This window comes from Tachysurus vachellii, chromosome 17 (genome assembly GCF_030014155.1).
Source record: "Tachysurus vachellii isolate PV-2020 chromosome 17, HZAU_Pvac_v1, whole genome shotgun sequence".
NCBI lineage: Eukaryota > Metazoa > Chordata > Actinopteri > Siluriformes > Bagridae > Tachysurus > Tachysurus vachellii.
The window spans coordinates 20338329-20354755 of record NC_083476.1 but is presented as its reverse complement, the minus strand read 5'-3'; the positions used below and the strand labels follow the sequence as shown (position 1 = coordinate 20354755).

Here is a 16427-nt window from a genome sequence, read left to right as displayed (position 1 = left end):
TTCTAGCACCTTGCAGTATTTTTGTTATTTATTTTTCTGGGGGAATTCAGAAGTTCTACATACAGCCCTACAACAGAATTTCTCTTTAATATAAAAGGAGATATACTGAATATAAACATAGAACATAACATCTTCAAAATATAAAAGCATGAGGTGGCTCATTTTTTGTTCTAAAGGCATTCACAGGGATTTGAACACTAGATTTATTTTTTTCCTCCTTGTGATGTTTTCAAAAATATTTAAACAATCTAGAACCAATAGTCATTTCAGATTTAAGAAGAATAATGTAGGGTTGAATACTACTGTAGAGTCAGGAGCTGCGTACTGGCAGCTAGAAGGTGGATTTTTAGGTGATTCTGCAGAATTGAACAGTAAAAAAAAACCCAACTGTTTTCATTCTTGATCTGCCGCTTAAAGCGTTTAAACATAAAAATATATTTTTCTTATGTCAGTGTTAAACTGGAGAACTCCTAATGTAAAATGCACGATCTGTTAAATAGTATAATTGGAATCACTATGTAAGTTGGTCTTTGTATGTGTCACGCAAGCTAATAGATTATAACATGTTGATTTTTGAAAAATACTCAAATATGTAACCTCTTATCTTTATGACAAACACCTGAGAGAGACAATTTTCATGATTATATGTATTCAAAAATATTTCACATCAATCCAGTCTTATTTAGTCATACAAAAACCAAAGACAAAATTGAAGAATTAAACACAGACTCTAAATCCTAGCCCACATTACCACACATTCGTAATCACCTTATTTTTTTAATCTGCACGACAAATCAACAAGTACACACATTTATATTCATACGTTAAAATAACACCACAAAGTTAAGAGTTCGGTGGTGGAGGAGATGCAGAAATGTTCATCTGTTGTAATTTTTCCGTTAAAGATGCCTCTGGATTTTCCGTGGAGTCAGTGAGAGGCTCCAGATACGTCGGACCTGCAACTTTCTTGCCAGTCAGGGGATCGACCACGGCCCCGACTTTAAACACAATCTCCGCCAGTTCATGCCTGACATGTTTGGTTCGCCTTTCTGGTAAAGCCTTCAGCAGTACGATGTCCCCAACCGTGCACTGCTCCAAAGCGTCATGGGCGAAGTACGTCTTCCTTTTGTTGTAAAACTGTCAGTGAAGAAGAAGAAGTCATGTAGGTGTAAAAATACTAAAATCGTACTTATTACGGTTATGATGTTGAGAGTAAATCAAAAGAACCGGTTGAAATTCTTGCAAAACTGTATAGTCAACTCCAGAAGTATTGGCACCCTTGGTAAAGTAAACTTAAAACCTAAATACAAAAACATGATTTGAATATATTTTTGTTCATTAGAATTTCTACAGGTACGAATAACGGTGATGTCGTTTCGTTAAAAATACTTTCCAGATTTCTATTCGATTTCTCTCCTTTCTTGATATTTCCATCAGAGATTTAACCAAACCAAGACATTTATCATAATGTTTGTTTGTTTGTTTGTTTAAACTTTAAACCAATAATTCTGGAGCTGACTGTATGCCACTGAATCCTGAAACGTTTCACCACCTTATTAATGAATATAAATGTTTAGTACCTTGAGTAAATAAGGATCTAGGACCAGTCTAGTAACACGAACTTTTGTTGTTTTCCTCATCTTGGTCCCAATGACTCGCCCAATGATCCATTTAGCATGAACCGAGGCTTGTTTCACAGACATCTTAACTTCCTGTATCCTGAAAATGAGTGTTAATCAGATTATATAAGTGTTAAAACATCAGCAGACTGAAATTCAGACCGCATCAATAACCTCAGGAGCCACACAGCAAACACGATACTAACCGTTTACGTCACTATTTAAACCAACCGAGAACTAGAAAATACATGAAATTTCTGTGACATCATATAAACACCTTAACAACTATTAAAAACAGCAAAATCCTACCACAGTGAGGTAAAAAAAAAAAAAAACCTACAATAAACTTCAAAACATTCCGCATGGATACTGCACCGTGAATGTCAAGTTAAGCGTCGCACGCTTATGACGTATATCACACGCGACCGTTTGTAGAGGACGAGCTAATCAATCATCAACAACACGAAATAAAAATCATTTCTTATCCGTCTTATTGTCTTAAGATAAATTCTACTACGGTGTAAAAACGTGTTAGACAGACACATGTTTATGTTGATTGATCAGATCTGTTGTTGTAGTTTGAGAAAAGTTCAGGTTATAATTCTGTTGATTTCTATAGATTTCTATAGTAAAAGTTCATTCTCATGTGATCCAGGGTATGAAATGAACTCTCTGGTAACATAACAAGCTCAAGTTCTTTGTCTTATTAACTTCAAAACAATAAAAAATAATGTCTGTTGTCTTATAATGGGATGTAAAGTGATAACAGGATCCATATTGTCTTATAGATGATTCACATCCATAATAACATTTATTTGAACAATGATGGCTATAATGCAATGTACAATTACTACAATTTTAATAAATCTTTAATACAACACTGAATATGATCTCATGCTTTGCTGAGAGAACATTCATTCATTCATTCATCTTTATCCGAACTACCTCGGGTCACGGGGAGCCTGTGCCTATCTTAGGCGTCATCGGGCATCAAGGCAGGATACACCCTGGACGGAGTGCCAACCTATCGCAGGGCACACACACACACACTCTTATTCACTCACGCACTACTGACAATTTTCCAGAGATGCCAATCAACCTACCATGCATGTCTTTGGACCAGGGGAGGAAACCGGAGTACCCGGAGGAAACCCCCAAGGCACGGGGAGAACATGCAAACTCCACACACACAAGGCGGAGGCAGGAATCGAACCCCCAACCCTGGAGGTGTGAGGCGAACATGCTAACCACTAAGCCACTGTGCCCCCGCTGGGATAACAACATTGAATTAATATAGTAAAACTGCATGAAATAGATAACAGAAGGTAAGATTTGCCCATTATAAACATCCTGAATATTAGCCATCGTCATATCCTTATCATATCCTCAGGGCTCTCAAGTTTTGAAGACAGGCAAGAATGACATATCTAACCCCCCCGTCACTGATGCTTCACATCTCTTGTCCTGGATCATCTCCTGGATGTTTGTCGCTTTAATCATAACAACTATTAAGCTTATACTGAACATCTTTTCTGCACCAACTGAGTCAATCATATTAAATTCCAGAAGAATAATGATGTATAATCACTATCTGGTGTCCCTTCCTCATGACGCTGTCATCACTGGCCTACTCATTAGGGATCTAAATCTACATCTGATTTTCTGTAAAGCTGCGTTGTGACTTTGTTTATTGTTCAAAGTAAATAAAACTGAATCAAATTGAATTGAACTGTGTTTGGAAATGTTGGTAAATTAATGTCATACACCACTAGTCTAGTAAAGGTAGGCTTAGGTCATGTCATTAATGCTTCAATTATGTGACATGAGACTTGCCAAAAACAAGCACACCCCCTCCTCACCCTGCCTTACAAAAGCACCTGACAAATGCCCCCTGGCTCCATGCCTGAAATGGTTTTCAAAGGGGTCCACTGGCCCTCCACCCTGTTAGCTCAGCGTCTCTAATTTTAAGAACTGTGACACTTTGCTTATTCCATTCTGTAAGTGTATTTCTAATTATTGATATTTGTACATATTCAGTCATACTCTATAAACAGCATGCACTGTGATTGGTAGGATACGTCTTGTCCAGTACACTAATGATATTCTGAGATCATATGTCTCATGGAAGAGCCACAGTCTCTAAAAAAGATGAGTCACGGTTAAAACTTGAAAGTACATAGAGGAACTCGTGAATATGTAGAAAAACTCGGAAGGATTTAGAAGGACATAGAACAACTCAGACAGACATAGAAGAACTTGAAAGGACGTAGAAGGTTTCTGAAGTATGTAGAAGAACTCGGAAGTATGAAGAAGAACTTGAAAGTATGTACTGTAAAAGAAATCAGAAAAACATAGAGGACATGGGGAACATGATTGACTGAACCAATTAATAGAATGGTCATACATGCAGAGCGAATCACAATGAACATCATCTAATTTTTGTGTCACAATTTATTCTTATACCTCTAATAATAATAAACTTTTCCAGTCTTCTCCCGTCCAATTTTCACGAGTCTGTGAACACTATAGTTTCAGATTCCTGTTCTTGGATGATGGAACGGAAACTGATGCTGTGTGTCAAGGTGTGACATTATGTTGTGCGATCTAAGATCCTTTATTCAGTTCAATTCAGTTCAAGTTTATTTGTATAGCGCTTTTTACAATGGACATTGTCTCAAAGCAGCTTTACAGAACATAAACACAGAACAGAAGGTAAACATAAGGAGTAATATAAAGAATTAATATAATAAAAATTCAAGATATATATAGTTCACAGTATGTATGTATGTATGTATGTATGTATGTATGTATGTACATGTATTTATCCACAATGAGCAAGTCTGAGGTGACTCAGGCAGCAGTGGCAAAGAAAAACTCCCTTAAATTGGTAAGGAAGAAACCTTGAGAGGAACCAGACTCAAATGGGAACCTCATCCTCATATGGGTGACACTAGAGGGTGTGATTATTGTATTGGTGTAAGGATCACATGGAGTTCAGATCTCCTTTACTGAGTCTTCCTGTCAGCTTGAACCAGCGTCTGGTGATTTTTCTCTGGCCTCTATCATCAACAAGGTGTTTCCACTCACAAAATTGATGCGTGCCATTCTGTGTAAACTCTGTTGTGTGTGAAAATCGCAGGATATCTGTACTCAAACCAGTCCATCTGGCCCCAACAACCAATGATTTTTATCTGTAACTGGACAATTTTATGCATTGAATCATTATAAAGAATGAAACCTAGATTTTTCACAATGTTCCCAGTGCTCAGTTTTTCTCTGTCAGTGAAGAGTTCTGTCTCATCTGCTAACCATAACAACTTCACAGATAACATTTTGTGCATGCACCACAGAGAGCGCATAATTTCCTGATCGTGACCACACCTCGGTTTCCCCACGTCGCTGTTCTTGAGAGAACTGGATCTGAACTCATTTTTAAAACACACTGAATTCTGAAGTGTAAGACAACCACACGAGTGTGAAAATATCCCTTAAAATAAAAAGCCCCAAAGTCCTCATTTTACCCTGTTTATCCATAGTATTAGTCTGTGTGTGTGTATGTGTGTGTAGTAATAAAATTCATAGACTGGTAACAAAGATGTATGTACGAACGATGGTTGTAACTTTAGTAATAGACAGAGTTCGTTTTGAATTAAACTGGGAAACTTGTTAATAGTGTTTAGTCTTACATTTAACCGTAGAACAAAATTAACGCTAAGCAAAGCTTTTTTTTTTTCTCTGTAAACGTTCCAGGTCTTTTCTGGCATGCTTTTGGAACTGGCGTAAAGTCAAGAGGGATTTGGTCTTTGTAAAAATGGGGAGACGTGTCTAAAATAAAGAAACAGGTCATGCCGTACTCTAATGTCTGCTTAACATGGCAAGAGTAAGTAATCCCTGAATGGGAATTGGACGAGAGCCAAAGCAGCACAATCTGGTATTAATCAGAAACGCACAGAAAACACGGTCTGTTGCTAAGCTATTCCCATTTAAGGCAGTGCAGTGGCGTAGTTATATCACGGTTATTTCTCCAACCAATCAGTAATGAATAAATGGCATTATTTGTAGGAATTTGTGCAGGATGAAATCATATATTATAATCTGCACTCCTAAAGCAAGTCTCTACAGTGGAATGAACTGTATGTTAAAGCTTGTTTTTATGCAGTAAAAAGGGTTGTAACATTAGACAGAATTATGAATTAGTGTGACAGGTGACGCATGGGTGGATTATTTATTTATTTATTTATTTATTTATTTCTGCCATCTTGTGTTTTCTAATAGGATGAAAAGTGGTACATACAGGACACTGTACGTCTGGAAACTTTTCATAGATCATGCACAGGCAACCCCATGAATAAAAAAAAATCTTGTTGTTGTTGTTGAACTTGTAATTTTTTTGTTGTAAAATGCAGTTTTATGGCATAAAAATAGGTTTTCTTTATTTCTCTTTGTACCATACACCAAGAAAAGTTCCAAAAAACAAAAACAGGATGAAGTCGTGGCCTAATGGTTAGAGAGTCTGACTCCTAACCCTAAGGTTTTGGGGATCGAGTCTCGGGCCGGCAATACCACGACTGAGGTGCCCTTGAGCAAGGCACCGAACCCCCCAACTGCACACCCGGAGCAGCCGCAGCATAAATGGCTGCCCACTGCTCCGGGTGTGTGTTCACGGTGTGTGTGTGTTCACTGCTGTGTGTGTGCACTTTGGATGGGTTAAATGCAGAGAACGAATTCTGACTATGGGTCACCGCACTTAGCCGTATGTCACGTCACTTCACTTCACTTTATCCTTCCACACAAATGTTTGTCAAACCCATTTCCGCTCTCTGAGATGCTCCAAGTGTTTGTTCATCTAAAAAGCAGCTAAAATTTATCTTCAACACTAAAATTGAGTGTAAGATTATCAACAGAGGAACAAACACACGTGATTCATGATTATTTTAGATCATTCATTTTTTAAACTGATATCCCATGAGTCTATTTCCATTCCGCCAGCAGACTCTAACACCAGTGTACTGGTAAAAGGGGTTAAGAACTTTGGGCCCACTGATAGTCGAATGCCATCTAACGTCTGATATTTATTGTTTTTTTCTGACTACAACTCTTAGGACACTTGAGATGCTTCTTGGCTATTGTTTCCTGTTTGTAGCAAGAGATCACTAGATTTGGAAACTAGCTCATGTCATTCCGTCCTTTAAGAGTTTAACGAGGACTGTTTAAGGCTGTTAGTAAACTTTATACTCTTGTAATTTTGCCGGCAAGCAATTGGAAAAGTGCATTGGGGTAAAATACACTTGCATCCACTTCCAGGCAAATTTATTACAGTTGTTTATTATTACAGTTGTTTAAAACTTCTTAATTATTGCCCTAACAAGCAGTAATTGGATATGGGCGTTTTCAGATGTTTGGATGTTTTTACAGCACATGCCTGATTTAATGAATGCACTTTTTCTTTCTCCTTGGATTTGTGTAATGTTTGCTAACCTTCCTCATGTTTTTAAATGACTAATGGAATTTGCCTTGGATATCAAATCACGCTAATAAACACACAGGCTAAAGCTCTCATATATTTAGTGTGCTATTAAAAACTAAACAAAACTACTCAAAGGCAAACTTTTACCAAGGGTGCCAATAATTTTTGGTATGATGATAACACTCAATTCTGGCATTGAAGAAGAAGAGGAAGAAGAAGAAGAGGCAGTTTACTGCATCATACCATTTTACACATTTTACATATAATGTAATGCACTGACACAGTCATATTTGTGAGCTCGTTATTAATTACTAGCTTGAAGTCTCTGTGTAAGCCGTAATCATGTTGTTTTTCATATGTCAACTTATTATGCTGTCCTTATTTATTACCTAGTTGCTTGTGGTTTGTGGCTTAAATTTAGTCAGTGATGTAGTTTTCCTGCCCCATTTCTCTATATTGTCATGAAATCATGTCATGTTAGACACTTCTAAAGCCAAATACAGTCTGAAATCATCCACATGTATAATGTATAATGCATTAATTCTTTATTTATGCATGATGTACAGACATGCTCTCTTATTCCACCACTTCATTTCACACTACCCTGTATTTATTTGCATTGAATTATACGTGTATGTTATAAGCAAACTCTTTAGAGTTACCTTTGAATAAAAGCAGTCTGAAGAAAGAATCCTCTCTCTCCTGCTCATTGAATTCAATTAAATTCATTTATTTACTATCAATTTACTAACAATTGACATTGTCTCAAATCAGCTTTACAGAACTAAAGAAACAGAATAAAAATTAATTAATTAATTAATTCATTCATTCATCTTCTACCGCTTATCCGAACTACCTCGGGTCACGGGGAGCCTGTGCCTATCTCAGGCGTCATCGGGCATCAAGGCAGGATACACGCTGGACGGAGTTCCAACCCATCGCAGGGCACACGCACACACTCTCATTCACTCACGCAATCACACACTAGGGACAATTTTCCAGAGATGCCAATCAACCTACCATGCATGTCTTTGGACCGGGGGAGGAAACTGGAGTACCCGGAGGAAACCCCCGAGGCACGGGGAGAACATGCAAACTCCACACACACAAGGCGGAGGCGGGAATCAAACCCCGACCCTGGAGGTGTGAGGCGAATGTGCTAACCACTAAGCCACTGTGCCCCAGAATAATTTTAAAGTTTAAAAGTAAAGTAATTTACTATTTGTCTCTAAAATCTATTACTAATGATCATGTCTGAGGTGACGGTGATGAGGAAAATCTCCCTGAGATGATGTGAGGAAGAAACCTTGAGAGGAACCAGACTCAAAAGTGAACCTCATCCTCATTTGGGTGAGAATAATGTAAATAATGTCCTTTCTACTAAAGTTTATAGTCGAGTAGAATTGTGTAACCGAGTCCTCCTGAGGAACGAACAGGTCAAAGTCATTACTAAGTTCATTACAGACTTAACACTAATTCCTTCCTAACGAAGTCTTCAAATGTTCACTGATAAAGACCCGTGCACAAAGCTGACCAGAGTGAGCAGTTCAAAGACAGCGTGATAGTCTCCAAATGGTTCTGTCTACAACAATCGCATGGGTCAAAGGCTGTCCATGCAGATCTATTCCCAGTCACACTGGGACCCCAGACCTCAAAGAGAGAGAGAAAATTATTATGTATGCTTGTAATCATGTGATGGTTATAGACAAAGTACATCAAGTCAAGTCAAGTCAAGAAGCTTTTATTGTCATTTCAACCATATATAGCTGTTGCAGTACACAGCGAAATGAGACAACGTTTCTCCAGGATCAGGGTGCTACTGTCAGGACTCAGCCTGGACTTGTCACGTGTCTGCCCCGCCTTTGTCTGCTCCTCCCTGTCGTCACACCTGATCCATATTGTGTCATCATTGTCTTTTATATTTAAGTGAGCCGCGTTGCCGGAATCATTAGTTACGTTTACCCCTCGTCATGTCTAGTCAATGTTACGTGTCGTCATTTGTATTGTTTCAGTTATCGTCATTTACTGTCTTTGTCTTCCTCATTTATTAAACCCCTTTCATTTGAAGCTATCCTGCGTACGGGTCTGTCTCCTTCCATCCAGGTTGTGACAACAGCTACATAAAACAAAGACAGGGCTAAGGACTTGTAAGTAGTCTTAGCCACATAAAGTGCAACTGTGCAACCTGGTGCAAACAGTGCAGGACAAGACAGACAAGACAGTGCAGGACAAAAGAGGACAGTGCAGGACAAAAGAGGACAGTGCAGGACAAAAGACAGTGCAGACAAAAAGTTACAAGACAATTTAAAAAGTACAAAAAATACAATACACAAAAGACAATAAACAGTAAATATAAACAGCGCCGACCGACCGGTGTAAATACTGTATGTGAGTGCTGAATGTTCAAACAATATTTCGTGCAGTAACATCAGAATGAACACAGTTTCTTAGCAGCAGGTCCTTGGGATAATATATAGAATTGTGCAAAAGACAGCAAATGACTGAAATATTCTATAGTATGTGCAAAACGGCTGAAATGTTGGACAGTTTGGAACTCTGTAGTACATGTAGCAAGACAAACATATGGCAAGACAAACTATGAAATCAGCCAGAAGGTGACACAGATGACACATGAGGGCTTCCTGGGACATAAAGAGTCCAACCACTCCACAGTCAGCAAACCTGAGTGGCTTACAAGGGTGGTAAGGCGACAGCATCCAGACATCCCAGTTCACCAAACACTCTATGCGTAATAATGTTGTTCTTGTGTAAGGACAGATTTTGATGACTAAGAGTAAAAAGATGCTGCAGGGACCAAAATCGCTTAGGGCCAACCTCGGCCATAAAATATTTGATTGTGTTTGTGTTGCTCGTTAATTCTCTTTAGCTGACGCCTTCAGATAGCTTTTAACATTCCCATATGGCCGTCTATCAAATCTGACCAGACTGTTGTTTTTTGCAGAGGGACTGAAGCAGGGAGGCAAATGTATGTTAAGATAGCAAAAGCAGGATAAGGAAAAAGGAGAGCTTAGCCAGCCCACTAAACATTGCTTAGGGAAAAAAAGTAGTATAAACCCAGTAATGAGAAATGATTCATTATGGATAAAGCATCCAAATCTTTAATTAAGACTGGAAATATCCAGCAAGAAATGTGCACAAAAAACTGTAAAATTGTGCTACTTTTAAATATCTTTTATCTTTTTAAATAAATTTAATTTAATAATTTAAATGGGGGCACGGTGGCTTAGTGGTTAGCAAGTTTGCCTCACACCTCCAGGGTCGGGGTTCGATTCCCGCCTCTACCTTGTGTGTGTGGAGTTTGCATGTTCTTTCCGTGCCTCGGGGGTTTCCTCCGGGTACTCCGGTTTCCTCCCCCAGTACAAAGACATGCATGGTAGGTTGATTGGCATCTCTGGAAAATTGTCCGTAGTGTGTGATAGCATGAGTGAATGAGAGTGTGTGTGTGCCCTGTGATGGGTTGGCACTCCGTCGAGGGTGTATCCTGCCTTAATGCCCAATGACGCCTGAGATAGGCACAGGCTCCCCGTGACCTGAGGTAATAATTTAATAATTTAAATAATTTAAATAAACAACAAATGTTCGCTTTATTTAAATCTGTTAGAAGATGCAATTCGTATGTAAGCGGCTACACGACTAACACTATATAGTTTGCTAATGAATTAATCTGAAGTAAAATATCCTCTAAATAACCAATTTTTAACATTAGCTAGAATGTGATTTTCTGACTAGCCAATTTACATCAGCTACTGTAATGGATGTTAATCTAACCTCGAATTAGCAAAGAAAACAAAGTGAAATATGAGTAATGTTAGCAATGTTAGCAAATCACCGAAACCTACATCAACATGTTTGTTTCAATTTGATAAAGTTCATGTTTTTTAGGTATTTGTATTTGTTTACTCCAGCATCCTGGAACATTTACAGCGGCGAGCCAGAAGCGCTCATCGTCAATGCTAACAACATTATGTCACATTGATTTACAGCTTACAGTCACATTGATTTACAGCTTACAGTCACATTGATTTACAGCTTACAGTTACAAGCTGGATGACAGAAGGGATTTTTAATTAGTACAAAAACATTAAAAAAGGAGTGTTTTTTCTAAACAAACAGTAAAACCCATTGAAATAGGTAAAATGACCGAGCACAACTTTACATATCGGGGGCACGGTGGCTTAGTGGTTAGCACGTTCGCCTCACACCTCCAGGGTTGGGGGTTCGATTCCCGCCTCCACCTTGTATGTGTGGAGTTTGCATGTTCTCCCCGTGCTCCGGGGGTTTCCTCCGGGTACTCCGGTTTCCTCCCCCGGTCCAAAGACATGCATGGTAGGTTGATTGGAAGGTTGAAAATTGTCCGTAGTGTGTGATTGCGTGAGTGAATGAGAGTGTGTGTGTGTGCCCTGTGATGGGTTGGCACTCCGTCCTTGGTGTATCCTGCCTTGATGCCCGATGACGCCTGAGATAGGCACAGGCTCCCCGTGACCCGAGGTAGTTCGGATAAGCGGTAGAAAATGAGTGAGTGAGTGAGAGAACTTTACATATCAATACTCTTTACTGCCACCTTTACTAGACAGATTGAGCTAAATGTACCTACGTCGTTACAAAACAAAGTTATGTAGCTTAAGACCTGGTTTGTTTATCTGGATAGAACAGGAAGTACAGAAAGTGCAGATGGCTTACTGGTTTAAGGAGGAATGCTAGCTTTAGGGTATTTTCTTGCACAGGGGATTTGCAGAAAAGTTTCTATAAAGAAGTGTGCGATTGATGTGCTCCCAAAAATACACGAACCTTTAGAAATAATCCATTTACCCACCAGGTGTATTTTATAAGGTGACTTCACAGACAGCCCAGAACAACATGAGGTCAGTTAGGAAACAGAAATCACCAAGCAGAAGGGCATAAATCATTTCTTAATTACTTGAATAATATTTTTTCCACACCAAAATATTATTTGGCGAAATTACTCACCATGTGGGTCATGGTTTATAAAGGTTTCCTCCTATGTCACTCTTTACAACAACAGGCTCTGCTGTATTCCAGCGAGGTGACACATATATACATGCACACTGATTCATATATAAGTATGCATGCTACATTTGGCCTCAGCATGATTACGTGACCTGAACAAGGCTACTCTGTGTGCGATATGTCAAACGTGAGAAATCAGTCTGCTGGATTACACATTTCACCAAGAATGAAGAACTCACAGTTTTGCTATCTTGGAAGCGAATGATGTAGAACCTGAATCGACATATGGAGATGAGCGTACTGAAAGGCACACACTGACGCATGCATAGCATGAGTTACAAGTGGAGTCGGCTGGCTGGGAGGCAGTGAGGCACGTCGTGAGGACATATCTCAGAGTGCCCATCTTTCCTTTGTGGCTTACTCTACAGTCGTTAAAACAAGAGCAAAGTCCCTGTTTTCACTGCTGAACAGAGGATCTCTGTGACCACAGAAGTTTGGGTATTTGGTCTAAAAGGTCTGGTGCTCATGCTCACAAACAATTATGTCATACAGATTTGGGAAAATAATTTGTCAGCTGAAAAATCCCAGATATCATCTCACCTCTTTTCCATAACACAAGTGCCATGAGTTTTTTTTTTTTTAATTACATTAGCTGGATTTTAGAGGAATATTGTGGTGTAAAATATAAATGAAATCCATCAGTAATCCGACTTTTTGGGCCTTCCTCAGAAAGCAATTTACCTTCCTACGGGCAATTTAGAGATGCCAATCAACCTACCATGCATGTCTTTGGACCGGGGGAGGAAACCGGAGTAGCCGGAGGAAACCCCCGAGGCACGGGGAGAACATGCAAACTCCACACACACAAGGCGGTTGCGGGAATCGAACCCCCGACCCTGGAGGTGTGAGGCGAACGTGCTAACCACTAAGCCACCGTGCCCCCAGAATTAAAAACCAAATAACACCAAATGACAACATTTACAAATAAGACTGAAATTTAAATGCTGAATTTGTTGTATAAATAATCAACCTTCCCATAGGAGAATATTGTGAGCATATTGTAAACATTTGTTATTATTATTATTATTATTATTATTATTATTATTATTATTATCCCCTTTAAACGGTTCTTGTCACGTTTCCAAACTTCGCTATGATACAAGAAAGCAAAGCTGACTCAGCTAAGATGTATGAAATGAATCAGACTGTTGTTTCATTTGACATGGCTGCTGACAGGGATGCCATTTAACCCACCAATGACATCACCACTCACTTGACTCAGTGTTTCTTCAAAACTATCCCTAGCTTGAAAGGCAAAACTGTGTGAACAATTCAGTCCATTTCAGTGATTTTAGAATCTGAAATTATACTTTGCCTTGGGTGTAATTAGGAAAACAAAACACACACACACACACACACACACACATTTCATCCATCAGCTGATGAGTGGATTAGAAATCCTTTTACAGTTACTGAAAATAGGGTAAATATTAAAATCCACAACATTATAAAGTGTTGAAGTCAAGAAACTTCAGGAACATAATAAACTACTTTTAAAACTATATCTGTGTGTTCATTTATGCAATATGTGTGGTGGCTTGGTCAAATTTGCACTACGTAGTCCAACTATGGACTAACCTTTTTTTTCCAGAGATGAGCCCAAGACATTGGCAAGTCACAAATAAGTCAAGGTTTAGGTTTGAGACTTTACTAAATTTAAAGCCAGACAATTAATTATAACTATAATAAATTTATGCAAAAATAATGCAGTTTTTAAAACTGGTGTGAATCACTTTCTTAGACAAACACGTCTCAATGGAAATATATAGAACATTTCAGAGACATAACTCTGCATATAAACACTGAATATTTCATGAGATGAGATGAGCTGTAGACAATTTTCACTAAGCGCACTTCAATTTGGCTTTGCCTTGAGATTTTATTTGCTTTTGCAACTTCAGATGAGTTATAAATTATTGTGCCTGTTTTTTTTCCCAACTGCACGTTCTCACATGACTCGTTCTCTCTTTTCTCATCTCGCTCCTCATCCTTACTGTATATGTGAAATAATCACTGATTCATTGTCAGTCAATTTTTTTGGCTTAATTTTTATCTTAGTATGCTTTTATCGGGTCATTTAAACATTTTAAAACATATCCACTCTCGTATCACACTGAGTTATTAAGCACTGCTCTCTCTTTGAATGATGATGTGACTGTGTAGGAATATTGCAGACATTTTAAACAGCCAGAATAAGATCATAAACTGAATTGACTTGGTTGTAGGAAGACGTTTTAGACATCTTTAAGCAGTCTGATGCTGTGTTTGATAGAAAATGTAATGCCAAGGGAAGGATAGAAAGCATCCTCAATAAAAGAAAACATTTCCATGTAATTGAGAGGTATAAGTGCTGTGTATTACTTGCATAAAACTTGTTGTTTTTGTATTTTATAGATCACTTAAAAATCTGTGAGAACAGAACTGTTAGCGCTTCCCAAATAATCCGTCCACACTATGCTTCAAGCCACGATGAGCAATCGCTCTTGCAATTAGTGCTCTCTTGCAGAGTCCAGGCTATAAAAACAAGAGATTGTAAATACTTGTTTCATTCTGTCATTAGTTCGCCTTTACAACATATTTTCTGTCAACATGTTTTCCTTTTTTCTCCCTAGTGCCCCATTTCTTATTTCATTCACCTTTATTTCATTTTGGTGAGCTTCGTTATCGACGTTATAGACGACCTTCTTCGTTACAGAAGGTCAGTATGGGCTCGGTGAGAAAACAGAGTGAGATCATTCCAGGAATGAATTATGCATGTGTGCAATGAGGTAGTCATTTTGTTCTTTGGCAAAGAATGGATAGATTATTAGAGAGTCTGTTACATACAGCTAAAATATGGAATGTCTGTACTGAAACTCCAAAGAATGTTTGATTTTTCTGTTGCTTTTTTGGACTTTTCTTAAATTAGGATTCTAATCTGCTCCACACATTGTGGTTTGTTTAAGTTACAAATATAGGCATTTTCATACACACATTTCCTGTTTCATTGTCCTAGTTTCCTGTTATCGCTTCTGCTCCAGCTCGCTCCACTCACATTGCTCAATTCACTCACAAAAAGTTTCGTTTAAACTAATTACTAATTGTGCATTACTACAATAATTGATGACACTGAATGCAACATGCACAGCCATTCTGTCAAACAAAAAAAAATAAATATCTGGAAACACCTTGAATCTGGTGTCTGTGTTGTTTGTGCATGCTATCTTTAGTGAATAAGAATAAGCTTTAAAACATTGACGTATGTGCATTATAGACTACATCACCTTTTATATTTGGTATATGCCTCTCATACCTTCATTTGCCTGCCATATTGATCTCGGTGATAATTATGAGCTTGGACCAGCCCTGAGCTCCAAATATCTTTGGATTATTTCAACAAATGTTCTTTATGTTATGTACTGTACTGTTAATATGTCTCCTCTGTATAATTACTTGTCTATGTATATACAGTATATAGAGTGTGTGTTAAATGTTGGCCAAACAAGTCTATCACAACAAACAAATCCCATTCAAATACCATGGACAATTTTAGTTTAGGCCAATGATGTCATCCCTGTGAACTGGTCCAAACAGTAGATATCATATAACCGAAGCTAACTCATATCTTGACTTAGCATGGGAAGACAAATGCTGGACAATATTAATGGCAAAGTGGATATTAAAAAAAAAAAATACTGCGTAATTGTTACTACGTCGGTTAGCACGTTCGCCTCACACCTCCAGGGTTGGGGGTTCGATTCCCGCCTCCACCTTGTGTGTGTGGAGTTTGCATGTTCTCCCCGTGCCTCGGGGGTTTCCTCCAGGTATGGTGCATGGTAGGATGCATGGTAGGATGCATGGTAGGATGATTGGCATCTCTGGAAAATTGTCTGTAGTGCGTGAGTGAATGAGTGTGTGTGTGTGCCCTGCGATGGTTGGCACTCCGTCCAGGGTGTATCCTGCCTTGATGCCCGATGACGCCTGAGATAGGCACAGGCTCCCCGTTAGTAGTTAGTAGTACCCCGAGGTAGTTCGGATAAGCGGTAGAAAATGAATGAATGAATGAATGTTACTACGTCAAGAATTAGCACTATGGATGTTTGCAATGAAGTGTCTGAAAACCTGTAAAGCATCAAGTGTATTCTCTCAGAACATCTTTGTTGTACATTTTGGAAATATTTTGGAACATTTTGGATAAAGTTTGGAAAGTGCTTACTGGTATATACACTGGCTTGGCTGAGCGGTTAGGGTGAGGGTGAGAGACTGTGTGCTTTAAAATAATGGTTCACAAATTGGTTAAGTATTTGAAATGT

The 16427-nt window shown here is 38.6% G+C and overlaps 1 protein-coding gene across 3 annotated transcripts; it reads right to left on the bottom strand.

Annotated features, from left to right (window-relative positions):
- Positions 1-632: 632 nt before the first annotated feature.
- Positions 633-2072, bottom strand: mrps17 (mitochondrial ribosomal protein S17). 3 transcript variants are annotated; one of them, XM_060890976.1, is made up of 3 exons: positions 1995-2072; positions 1581-1719; positions 633-1137 (listed from the first exon to the last, which is right to left on the bottom strand). In XM_060890976.1, exons 2-3 carry the CDS (start codon positions 1701-1703, stop codon positions 844-846), a joined length of 417 nt encoding a protein of 138 aa, XP_060746959.1. In that variant the 5' UTR covers positions 1704-1719; positions 1995-2072; the 3' UTR covers positions 633-843. The 3 variants fall into 3 exon arrangements, with proteins under 3 accessions (XP_060746959.1, XP_060746961.1, XP_060746960.1); XM_060890978.1 differs by having other exon boundaries at positions 1960-2038; XM_060890977.1 differs by lacking the exon at positions 1995-2072 and adding an exon at positions 1826-1966.
- Positions 2073-16427: the final 14355 nt, after the last annotated feature.

Coding starts and splice junctions, on each gene's coding strand:
- mrps17 (XM_060890976.1), bottom strand. CDS start 1,703: ATGTCTGTGAAACAAGCCTCGGTTCATGCTAAATGGATCATTGGGCGA. Junction 1,138..1,580: donor TAGATCCTTATTTACTCAAG/GTACTAAACATT, acceptor CTTCACTGACAG/TTTTACAACAAAAGGAAGAC.